Source organism: Tupaia chinensis, unplaced genomic scaffold (genome assembly GCF_000334495.1).
Source record: "Tupaia chinensis unplaced genomic scaffold, TupChi_1.0 Scaffold146961_1, whole genome shotgun sequence".
NCBI classification, from domain to species: Eukaryota; Metazoa; Chordata; class Mammalia; order Scandentia; family Tupaiidae; genus Tupaia; species Tupaia belangeri.
In genome coordinates this window covers 240,869-253,413 of record NW_006206814.1, presented here as the reverse complement: position 1 = coordinate 253,413, position 12,545 = coordinate 240,869, and the positions used below count along the sequence as shown (strand labels likewise).

The following is a 12,545-nucleotide window of genomic DNA, read 5'->3' as shown; positions in this document are numbered from 1 at the left end:
TTTATAATGTTCTGTCTAAAAAAAAAGCTTATTGTAAAAAAAAAAAAAAAAAAAAAAAAAAAGCAACCAACCCAGTCACATAGAACACACAGAGGAAGAACACCAGAGAGTCCCCATAACTCTTGGCAACTTTCCACCAGGCTGAAGCAGGCTGACGTGAGCTGTGTTTCAGGGATTAGAATTCAGCGGAAGAAATGAGTCAATTAAAACACTCAGCCATAATGCTGTCTGTAGATAAAGTGCCTTTGTACTAGGGAACAACATAACCTGAATTGCTGAATCCTAAGGGCTGGCTGACTAGTGATTTGCATCTCAATCTCTTTCCATTTAATTCATTTTATTCTTCTCAGCCAAAGTTAAGGAGCCACTCAGCCTAGGAAAGACAGATTCTCCATTTACCTCAGAAAGAATGTGACAAACACAATGACCTCCAAGTTTTCCAATTCAACAGCCCTGGTTTGATCTAGAGTGGGCAATGACTATTGTCTCAGGGAAGTCAGTTGAAACATCAAACCCACCAATTCCTACTGGTTTTTACATTCATTCTGTAGCAATTCCATCCTCAAAAGCTAGACAGTAGCTACATGACGACTAGCATTTTACAGCACAACACCCCTCTCTGTGATGAAATCAGGAAATACAAACTAACATCCACCCGCAAGAGGAATCTACAGAAGGTCCTATCAAGAGATCCTTTATTCTACCACAAAATCAAGAGCACTCATGTTTTCAACACCCAATTAACCACACTTAACAAATTAATCAAATTAACCACACTTAACATGTCAGCTTAGAATTATTATAATGTAGTCTATACCAAAGCAACAGAGTAACTTAATATTTGACACTTTTAACTAGGTGAAGCAGAGGGAACTTTGATCTCCTTCCCTTAAAGACCCAATCCTGATCTTTCTCCAGAAAGTATGTAAGTTTTTGGTAATCAACACAAAATAACACTGGTATATTCTAGGGAAGAAAAAAATGATGTGTCGACTTACTTAACAGTTGGCAATAGAGGGCCTGTAAACTTCTCTTCATGGTATCATCTGGTCCTGCTTGTCCTCCAGTTTATTCATGATTCTGTCTAAGGAAATGTGAAGACAAAAAAAAAAGTTATATCCAGGGAATATAAGTTAATAATCAGAAAAACCTCCTTTTAACATAGTCTTGGTCATAAAGCCTAAAATATATGAATTTGAAAAGGGAAAACCATTGGGATAGATACACTGCAGTGTAATTTATAGTGGTCTACATTATATAACAACTACCAATTCAGGCTGGTCCCATGGGTGCTGGCAGAGAAAGCTAGATCTCACATGACCAACCAGGGTTCAAGTCCCAGCTCAGATGGCTTGAAAAACATGTCAGAAAGGTGTACATGTGCCCAGGATCCTGATGTGATAGAGAACTGGAGGGAAAAAAAGACTGCATCAGAACCAGGCCCCACTGAAGGGTGCTCTCTCTCTTTCTTTCTCTCTCTCTCTTTTATTCACATGCTCTCTGATATTAAAAAACATCACACAACACAAAAAGCTATCAACTCATCAATTGGCCAAATCCTGAAACTAGGGAACAGCAGTTAGCGTAATGGCTATGTTGCTGGACTCCCACGTAGTCGATCATGGTTCAAGTCCCGGACCCGGTGGCTTAAATTCACACCGGGCATGTGTGCGTGCGTGCCCAAGATCCTGAGAGGAGAATGGAGGAGAAGGGATTGTGGCATGGCCATCCCCCCGGGGGGTGATTTCTCGCTTTCTGTCTCTCTGTCTCTCTCTGTGTCTGTCTGGCGAGCGCACGCGCCCTATTGCAAAAACCTCTCCAAAAAAAAAAAAAAAAGTTCGTGGAAATACTTATTTTACATCAAAATTAACTCATATTTTAATTCCATTTTCCAAGAACTTTTTAAGTCTCCTCATACCATCTACTTTTTTCTCCCTAGCAGCAAAATCATCCGTGTTGTTACTATCACCTTATTACCTTATTTTAAATAGGAAAATTATTTCATCAAGAAAAATTCATGGAAATGGAAACAAAAGACACAATTTAAACTTTTGTAATAAATAGATTGCCAAATTGCTCTTCATCAACATCAGTATATTAGAAGGACTACACCCTATCTAATAATGGAAATTTATCATTTCTTTTTATCTTTGACAAGTAAACAGACAAACATTCCACCTCATCACTTAAATCTGCATTTTGTATGTTGATTAGTCACTTGTCTTTCAAGCATTTTTAATCGATATTCTTTAGGCATGAATTTCTTTCTTCTCATGATACCCAAGTGTAACTGATTGATTTTCATTTTAGGGGGTAGAGTCCCACTAGGTCACCATCCTCCTGCCCTAGCTTTCCAAATAGCTGGGACTTCAGGCATGCATGACAAGGCCTGGCTTTGGAGAGTGGGCAAGGACTCAAGCTTGGGCCTGTGAGGACTCAGCCTAAATAGCAATATCAAACAACTCATACTACCATGGCTAGGTTGGAATTAATTTAAAAAAAAAACTGTATTTGTATGTATTTTAAAATTAAGCCTTAAAGTATACAATTCAGTTGTCTAACCATCACTACTACCTAATCCCAGAACATTTTTATCACTTTTAAAAGAAATCCCCAGGTTCATTCACTCCCCATTTCTTCCTTCTTCAACCCCTGGTAACCAGTAATCTATTGTCTCTCTCTCTCTACAGATTTGCTTATTCAGGATATTTTATATAAATATGTGATCTTTTGTGTCTGGCTCTTTCATTTAGCAAAGTGTTTTTAAGGCTCATCTATGATGTATAACATGTTTGGGGTTTTTCTTTGTTTTCTTTCTTTCTTTTTCTTTTTTTTTTGTTTTTATAAGTATGCTTCTCTCTCTCTTAACTCAACCCCACCATGGTTAGAAAGGCTTTCCTTAGTCTAAGATTTCATATAAAATAGTCCTAAGATTTTTCTAGTAGTTTTTCTTTATTGCATTCTAAATACCTTCATCATATTAGATCAGTTTCTGGAATTTGTGTTATATATTTCTCTGTTTGCTGATTCTTCCACTGAAACAACAGAGTTTAAATGAGACCTTGGTTGATTTAATCTTCTGTTATTCCTCCATTTTTAGGGTTGTCTTATTCTTTGAACTTAGTCTCCCCCCCCCCATTAACTTTAAGATAATTTTATTAAATTTCAGAAAAAAATGTCATTGGGATTATAGTTGGAATTATATTTTATTATTTTATTTGCTTTACTAATTTGTGAAAGACTTGATCTCTTCAAAATCCAAATGTGGTGAAAGAAAAATTAATATTTTAAACTTAAACTTGTTCTGGGGATCAGAAGGATTCCTTTTGAGAGGTAAGAAGTACTCTTTTTGAGGGGAGGGCACAATAGCTTAATTACCTTTCTAATTAGGAAAAATACCCCCCCCCCCCATTCCTTGGTGTGACCTATATGAGAAAGCAGGAGAGAAAAAAGTAACCCAATTGCTCTTCATTATAAAATCACAGGAGGTTTCCAAAGGCTAGGGCTAGGAAACAGGGGTTAAGGGGCCTATAGGCTGAGGAGGTGATAAACAGAAGATGCTAACTGATAGGACAGGGAACGCCAAAAAACGATAGCAGGTGAGACCTAAGGATAAAGTCAGAAACTGCCCTCAGGGGGATAGCCCATGAACTTTAAGAAAGTCTAGTATTTGATTTTTCCTTGCTTCTTGTTTTGTGCTGCTCATACTTACATGCTACACTTTCATTCCTTCTCCCATACACTGCTCATCCACCACCATTTTCCAAACCTCAGGAACAGTGCTGCCCGTACTACCTTTGTATGAGAGGTGCATGACAGAGCAATTAGACAGGAACTATGGAAGTGTTGCCCATAACATAGCACACACTCATATCACACTCTAGCCCCTCTCGGATGGTATTTTTCTTTAAGTAGCACGATGTGTGCCAGTAGTTAAGGTAAGGCCTTCACTAAAAACCCTAGCTTGAACAACTGGAGCCAAGATGGCACCTGGAATAATCACTACCTAACCTTGAAACTCATTCTACCTTCACCGTATTACATTAGCAGGCTAGATGACACACTTACAAGTACCGTGACTGTTGACAATCTATATAGTTATGATCGAAAATGACCTAATAAGGAGCAAAAAGAAGTGGGTTCTGGACTGGGGGATGGAACCTCTGCCTTATCTAGGAAAGTTTGTAACATCGCTCCCCTCTATTCCCTAACCCAGTCCATCATTTCCCCATTTGTTACATCTTTTCTCTTTTTAATTTTTATGTATTTATTTTATACTCATGCACTATACCATTACCGCTTATAAAATGAATTTTCCCCATCTAGAATACACTGTATACTGGGGCTCAGTCCAAGATACTACCATACATATTATCTTGAACAGACCATTTTCTAGTTTGTGTTTGTTAAATGTTTTACATCTTTATTTTTTTCCTTTGATCTCCTTCTTACTCTCCACCATTTTCCACCTTCCTTCCACACTGTCTCTGGTGTCCACAGTTGTTCTCCATGCCTTTATAACATCTAATATTTCGGTTTCTCGTAAGCACTCATTAAATGTTTAGTAAACAAACAATGAATTTATGAATAAAAGAATGATCAGGTAACAGGAGAACAGATAAATACTTGTACTTTATATTTATTAAGGGGAACATAAGCCCTCAATCATCTCTGAAAATGCTTACAGAGTTTTGAAAAAGTGATAGACTTCCTATAATACACAGAATAAAACCATTCCACTAAGCTATCAAACAAACAACTGAGCCTAGACATCTAGGATACTTGAGGTCCTCCGAGTTACCCTGGGGTATCCCGATTTGAAACATCATATGGCCTACTATTTACTCAAATTAATATTTATTGGATCCTTCTATGGAGTTTGTAGTATGTTTCTTTCATTTAAGTTCTACAGTCTTGTCAAGTTAATTCCTAGACATTTTATATATATATTTTTTACCACTGTGATGGAATTTCTGTTTCCATTATATTTTCTAATTGCCTCTATACAAAAATGACTGAGTTTTATAGATTCATTTTGTGACCTAACTGAACTCACTTACTGTTCTAATGATGTTTTCTCAGCTGAGTCTCTTGGGTCAATCGTGCTGCTTTGGAGAGATGGCAAGCCACAATTAGATTCTATCAAAATCCTCTTTTTAACCATATAGTAGGAAACATTAATCACATCAGTTTGGCTCCTCAGGGAATAATTTGGAAGTTTCAAAGATGACAACTAATTTCTGGGATGAAATCCTAAGACAGTGTAGAGAGTAGAGAGCATTATGCCAAGAGGGCTGAAGAAAAGAAAAAATTAATCACCCTCACAGACCCAGGCTTTGGGACCAAGCCCACAGACCCAGGCATCAGGCAAGGCTGCAGGAGGACTCAAGCAACAAACCTACCTGACAACCATATCAGATGGTCTGCCTAAAATTTTTGAAGGAGCTGACTAGTAAAGGGATTTTATAAACAAGTCAATCTACAAATACCGGAATAAGTCTATACTATTCCTTCCCTCCCTTCCTTCCTTCCTTCCTTCCTTCCTTCCTTCCTTCCTTCCTTCCTTCCTTCCTTTTTTATTTTTTTTCCCTTCCAAAGACTATCCTCTTGCTTCAGTCTCCCAAGTTGCTGGGACTACAGGTAGGCACCACCACAGGTGAGTGACATTGGGTCTTGCTCTATTCCCCAGACTGGTCATGAATTTATGATTCCCCTACTGAGTAAGAAAAGTAGCCTTCTGAGTAGCTGAAACTACAGGAATGTGCCACTTTGCCTGGCCTTCGGGTTGAGTTGGGAATTGAACCTGGGCTTCCCAGGTTCACGCAGAACAGCAGCATCTTAATACTGCATGTCACCAAGGCTGGGCCAACTTCGTATTTCTTCAATTGCATAGGTACTATACATGATCACAGATATCAGAAACAACCAGAGAAGCATGATACCACCAAGAGAACAAAAGAAAGCACCGTTAACTGATCTTAAAGAAATGGAGATTTAAAAACTGCCTGACAAAGAACTTAAAATAATTATTTTAAGGAAGCGTGGTGAACTTCAAGAAAATACAGAGAAATAATTCAATGATATCAGGAAAATAACAAATTATCAAAATGAGAAATTTAACCAAGAGATTAAAATTATTTTTAAAAATTCTAGAGCTGAAAAATATAATATATAAAACAAAAAATGCAATACAGAGCATCAACAACAGAACTGATTAAGCAGAAAAAAGAATTTATTAATTCAAAAACAGGTTATTTGAAAATACATAGAGGGGAAAAGAGGGAAAAATAATGAAACTAAATTCAAAAAGCATATTAGATTTATGGGGAAGCATAGAAAGCATAAATACTTGAAGTACAGGGTCTCAGAAGGAGTAAAGAAAAGGAAAAAAAAGGTTATTAAAAAAATAAAAACAGGGAACCAGCAGTTAGCGTAATGGCTATGTCACTGGACTCCCACGTAGTTGACCACGGTTCGCGTCCTGGACCCGGTGGCTTAAAACTCACGCCGGGCGCATGTGCATGCATGCCCAAGATCCCGAGAGGAGAATGGAGGAGAAGGGATTGCAGCGTGACCATCCCCCCTGGGGGGTGATTTCTCGTTTTCTGTCTCTATGTCTCTCTCTGTCTGTCTGTCTGGCGAGCGCACATGCCCTATAGTGAAAATCTCTCAAAATAAATAAATAAATAAATAGAAACAAAAATTTCTAAATCTGGGGAAAGATATAGATATACCTATACATATATCTTCAGATACAGTAAGGTCAAAGATCTCCATTCAGACTCAACCCAAACAAGACTTCAAGATACCTCATAATCAAAATGTCAAAATTTTTTTAAAAATCCTGAAAGCAGAAAGAAAAAAGAAATTATGTTGAAGAGAGTTTCAAAAAAGTCTACTAATGAACTTCTCAGTAGAAACCTTGTAGGTCAGGAGAAGCAAGATAACACACTCAAAGTGCTGAAGGAAAAAACAGAACACAAAACTGCCAACCAAGAATATCATGCTCAGCAAAATTTTGCTACAGAAATGAAGAGATAAAGACTTTCCTAGGCAAACAAAAGTTAACGGCGTCTATTCCCACCAGACCTGTCTTAGAGGAAATGTCAAAAGGAGATCTTCAAGCTGAAAGAAAATGTTATTAATAACATGAAAACATTTAAAACTATAAAACTTACTAGTAAATATAAGTATATGATCAAGTTCAGAAGACTCTACTACTGTAATAGTAAGTCACTTATACTTCTGGTACAAAGATATACTAGTTAAAAGTCAAAACTATTAAAATAATAATAGCCACAACTATTTGTTAAGGTATATACAATATAAAAAATATAAATTGTTGGGTTGGCAGGTGGTGTAGAGGTTAAAAACGCCAGATTCCCTTATAGTCAACCACGCTTCAAGTCCCAGACCTGGTGGCTTGCTTTATCACTTTCCATTCTCTCTTTTTCTCTCTCTCTCTGGTAAAATTAAAAAATAATAATAATAAATGGCATTAAATAAATAAATAATTCTTTTAAAAGAAATAAATTGTGACATCAAATTATCAAATGTGGAGGAGCAGAGTATAATTTTTTAATGCAAAGTTAAGTTATATCCTATCATACTTTTATGTAAGCCTCATGATAACTACAAGCAAAAACCTGTAGTAGAGACTCAAAAACATAAACAGTAAGGAATTAAAGCACTCTACTAAAGAAAATCATCTAGGGACCAGCAGATGGCATAATCGATACGTTGCTGGACTCCCATGTAGTCGACCACAGTTCAAGTCCTGGACTTGGTGACTTAAACTCACGCCGGGCGTGTGTGCATGCGCACCCAAGTTCCCAAGAGGACAATGAAGGGAAGGGATTGAGGTGTGGTCATCCCCCCTGGGGGGTGATTTCTCACTTTCTGTCTGTCTGGCAAGCGCATGCACCCTATAGCAAAAACCTCTCTCTCAAGTATCTGATTCAGAGTTCCTAAATCTCTTGAAATACCCTGGTTTTAGAAGCATCCTTTTGTTCTAATGAGATGACTTTTAATAGCAGCTAGATGAATGCTATTCCCTAGAAAGGAGGAGTTATACTTACAAAGCTTAGAACCTTCAGCCCTACCCTCCACTACCCAGAGAGGGGAGAGGTGCTGGAAATGAAGTCAATCATCATGCCTATGTGATAAAACCACCATAAAAAATACTGAATTATGGGGTTCAGAGAGCTTCTGGATTGTCAAACACATTCACATACCTAGAGAGTAGCATATCCTTACTCTACAGAGACAGAAACTCCGACACTTGGGACCCTTCTGAAATGAACCCTCTGTATCTATTCATCTGTCTGTTCATCTATATATTTTATTATATACTTTATTAATAAACTGGTAAATGCAGGCAAAAGTGCTTCCCTGAGTCTGTGAGCCACTCTAGCAAATTAACTGAATCCACAGAGGGAGTAGTGATTCATAGTTGTTGGTCAGAAGTGTAAACATAGGTAACTGAGCCTTTAACCTGGTTAAAGGCACTATCTTCAGTAAGGCCCTAGAGGTGTCAGGTGGATGGTGTCATAACTGAATAAAAAGTCACCCAGTGGGTATTTCTCCACTGGAGAAATACTTCATATGTGGAAAAATGCCCCACACCTCTGGTCCCACAGTGCTGGGTTGAGTGGTGTGTGAACAGAGGGATAGAAAGTTTGTTTCTCTTTCTTTCTCTCTCTCTCTCTCTCATTTTTTTCGTTTGCTATGGTGTGTGTATGTGTGCTTGTCAGAGAGAGGGAGAAAAAAGTGAGAAATTTCCCCACAGGGGGTTGGCCATGCTGCAATCCCTTCTCCTCTATTCTTCTCTCAGGATTTTAGGCATACATTCCCACAGTCAGCCATGTGGAATCCAGCCACCTTAACTTCCACACCACCTACTGACCCTGTTTTCTCTCTTACGAAGTTTGTTTCTAGCAATAATTTTCTTGAATGTAAATGGATTAAAGTGTTTAGTCAAAAGACACAGAGTAATAGGGTAAACAATCAAGAACCAACAGTAGCTGCCTACAATAGACTCATTTCACTTTCAGGAACACAAATGAACTGAAAACAAAGGGATGGAAAAAGATGTTTCATTACATAGGAAAAAGAGAGCAAGGGTAATTGTACTTAAATCAGATAAAGTAGACTTTAAAAAGACACAAGGAAGGTCATTTTATAATGGTAAAGAGGTCTATTCATCAAGAGGCTGTAATAACATGTGCACCCAACATTGGAGCATCTAAATAAACAAAGAAAATATTAACATATCTGAAGGAAGGAGACTGTGGGACCCCCAGATGGTGTAATGGTTACCTCTGAGGACAGAAATCTTCCTGCTTTTTCCTATTTTCCAAAATCCTTTCCAGAGGGCCTGGAGGGAGTCTGGCCCAGGAACATTAACAGACCATTCTGACCCACTGATAACAGGATTCTTCCTACCTCTTGATCCTGGCATGACACCTTTGTGATGCATATTGAGCCTCCTTATAGCTGTTAAAATACATTCTTTTCTTATCTTAGCAACCTTTCCCAATCACCAACCTAAAAACAATAAAGCTCACCTATAACAAGTCCCCCCCTTCCACAGGACCCACCTTTTGGGCCAGACCAATGGAAAAACTCTCCACTGAATTCCAAACTCTGTCTCTCACTCTCAAAATCAAATAAAAGGAACCCCTCTACCTGATCACCCAGAGAAAGGCACATTTTTCCTCCTCTCCAGGCCTAGGTCACTCATACTCTGCTTAGAAATAAACCACATTAGTTGTTTTTACAGAGTTGGTTATTTCCTTGGACACATCTCTGGACTCCCATGTAGTGGACCATGGTTCGAATCCCGGACCTGGCAGCTTAAACTCCTGCTGGGTATGTGTGCATGCATGCCCAAAGTTCCTAGAGGAGAATGGAGGAGAAGAGATTGCATCCTGGCCCTCCCACCTGGGCAGTGATTTCTCGCTTTCTGTCTCTCCAGAAAGTGCACTCGCCCAATAATAAAAACTTTAGAGGAGAATGGAGGAGAAGAGATTGCATCCTGGCCCTCCCACCTGGGCAGTGATTTCTCGCTTTCTGTCTCTCCAGAAAGTGCACTCGCCCAATAACAAAAACTTTCTCTCTCCAAAAAAAAAAAAAAAAAAAAAAGCAGTGAAAGTGTAATACAGTAGTAGAGGGTTTCTGTATCCACAATATTTTTACCACAATTTTTAATGAACAGATCATCCAGACAGAAAACCAATAAAGAAACACTACCCTTAAACTAAACTTCAAACCAAGTGAAGAGAGGACATTCCATCCAAAAGCAACAGAATACATGTTCTTCTCAAATACAAATTAAATACTCTCCAAGTCAGAGCCTATGCTAGGTCACAAAACAAGTCTTAACAATCTTAGACCGAAATCAAATCAAGTATCTTTTCAACTATAATAGTATAAAAGAAGAAATCAATGATAGGAGAAATTTCAGAAAATTCACAAATACATAAAAATTAAACAACATGCTCCTAAATAGTGGGTCACAAAAACTGAAAGAGAACTTTTTAAATATCCTGAGACGTGGGGCCAGCAGCTGATGTAGTGGTTACACTGCTGCACTCCCATTTGGTGGACTGCACCTTGAGTCCTGGACCCAGTGGCTTCAAACTCACACCAGGCACACGTGTGTGCATGCCCAAGACCTAGGAGAATGGAGGAGAAAGGCCTGTGGCGGGGCCATCTCCCTGGGGAGTGAATTCTCAGTTTCCCTCTCACTGTCTTTGTTTCTCTCTGGTGAGGGCATGTGCCCTATGGCAAAACCTCTGAAAAATACATATATCCCAACACAAATGAAAATAAATACACAACATACCTAAAGTTATGGAATGCAGCAAAAGTAGTTTTAAGAGGGAAATTTATAGCAAAAAAATGTCTACATCAGATAAGAAGAAACAACTCAAATTAACAACTTAACGTTACATCTCAAGGAAAAACAAAGCCCAAAATTAACAAAAGGAAAGAAATAATAAAGATCAGACCAGAAATAAAGATTACAAAAAACAACAGAAACTTTTTTTTAAAAAAGACAAACTTTTAGCTAGACTAAGAAAAAAGAGAGAAAATTCGAATAAATAAGAAATTAAAGAAGAGACATTGCAATGATACCACATTATATACCAACAAATGGGATTACCTAGAAGTCATGTATGAATTTCTAGACACGCACAAACTACTGATTGAACTGTGAAGAAATAGAAAACTTAAACAGACCAATGAGTAAGAGTGCATCAGTAATAAGAGAGATGGTGGAGACCTTGCTGATTATTAGCAGAGGAGAAACATGAATGTGAGTAACCTGAATCACCTTAAGAAGCGTAAGCCTAATAGAATCCTTCCTCTTCCTTGACTTTAATTGGTTATTTCTACTTTGTCTAGAGGGATACTTCTCACTTTCTTAGAACACTGCAAATGTTCCAATTAGAAATATCTATGTAGTAAGAAAATAGCAATAAAGAGTAACAGTAAGAAAAGTTCTCATATTTGATATGCAAAATTACCTGAAATAACAAGTTCATTCTGAGCAAACAGGAGAAATAGCCAGGAAATCTCTGGGAGAGACTAGGGGGACGGTAGAGAACCACGTGGGAGGGACGGGACTCCTGGCGCTATCAGACAATAAGGTATAATCCATAGCCTCTATAATTCAAAACATTTCATATTGTCAAACTAACAGACTCAATGATACATAGAAATTTAGGATATGATAAAGACAACATATCAAACTGGTGTGGAAGAATGTGACATTTGACACGTGTTGAGATGATGGCAGAACGATATGGAAAAAGCAATACTGTGCTCAATCTAAACACCATACTCCAGCATAAATTCCACATATATGAGACATTTAAATGTAGACAATTAAAGCATACACATACTAGAAGAAAACAAGATAAGCCCAGTGTAAATGGCAAGTCTATAGCATAAACATACTGCAGTGCTAGAAGGCGTAGTGCTGACTATGGGTTTGGACTCCTGGGTTGACCCAAAAGCAAGCCAGGCAAGTGCAAGGGTGACCAAGATCCTGAGGAGTTGGAAGGCTGTAGAAAGGCAATTACATCATGATGAGACCCTGTCAAGAATGCCTTCTCTTTCTGTTTCTCTTTTGTGTTGGTGCGCACACACTCTCATTTAAAAAAGAAAGACAACAACAGAAATAAACATGGGTAAATTCTTCCATTATTTGGAAGTAGAGGAAACTTTGCTAACTCTGAATTAAAACTGAGCAAGAAGGAAAAAGACTGACAAACTTTATTGCACAGAAACATTTTAGAGTAAAAAGTATTAAGTACTCATCTATTTTGAATCAAAGGATAGGATCTCATTGTTTCTTATAGCTGAGTAATATTCCATAGTATACATGGGCCAGTTCTTCAACTCAGTCATCAGCTTTTAGACATTTAGGTTGGTTCCATGTTTTAGCAATTGTAAGTAAGGCTGCAATAAACACGGATGTGCAAGGGTCATTCCAATTAAGTGTTTTCCAATCCTTTGGGTAAATACCAGGAGTGGGA

The 12,545-nt window shown here is 38.0% G+C and overlaps 1 protein-coding gene across 1 annotated transcript in view; it reads right to left on the bottom strand.

Annotated features, from left to right (window-relative positions):
- Positions 1–12,545, bottom strand: part of TMEM108 (transmembrane protein 108) — a 465,878-nt gene that overhangs the window by 219,967 nt on the left and 233,366 nt on the right. The window contains exon 3 of the mRNA XM_027768595.1: positions 999–1,084. Coding sequence (XP_027624396.1) covers positions 999–1,038 — 40 coding nt within the window. The 5' untranslated portion in view covers positions 1,039–1,084. The remainder of the gene's footprint in view (positions 1–998; positions 1,085–12,545) is intronic.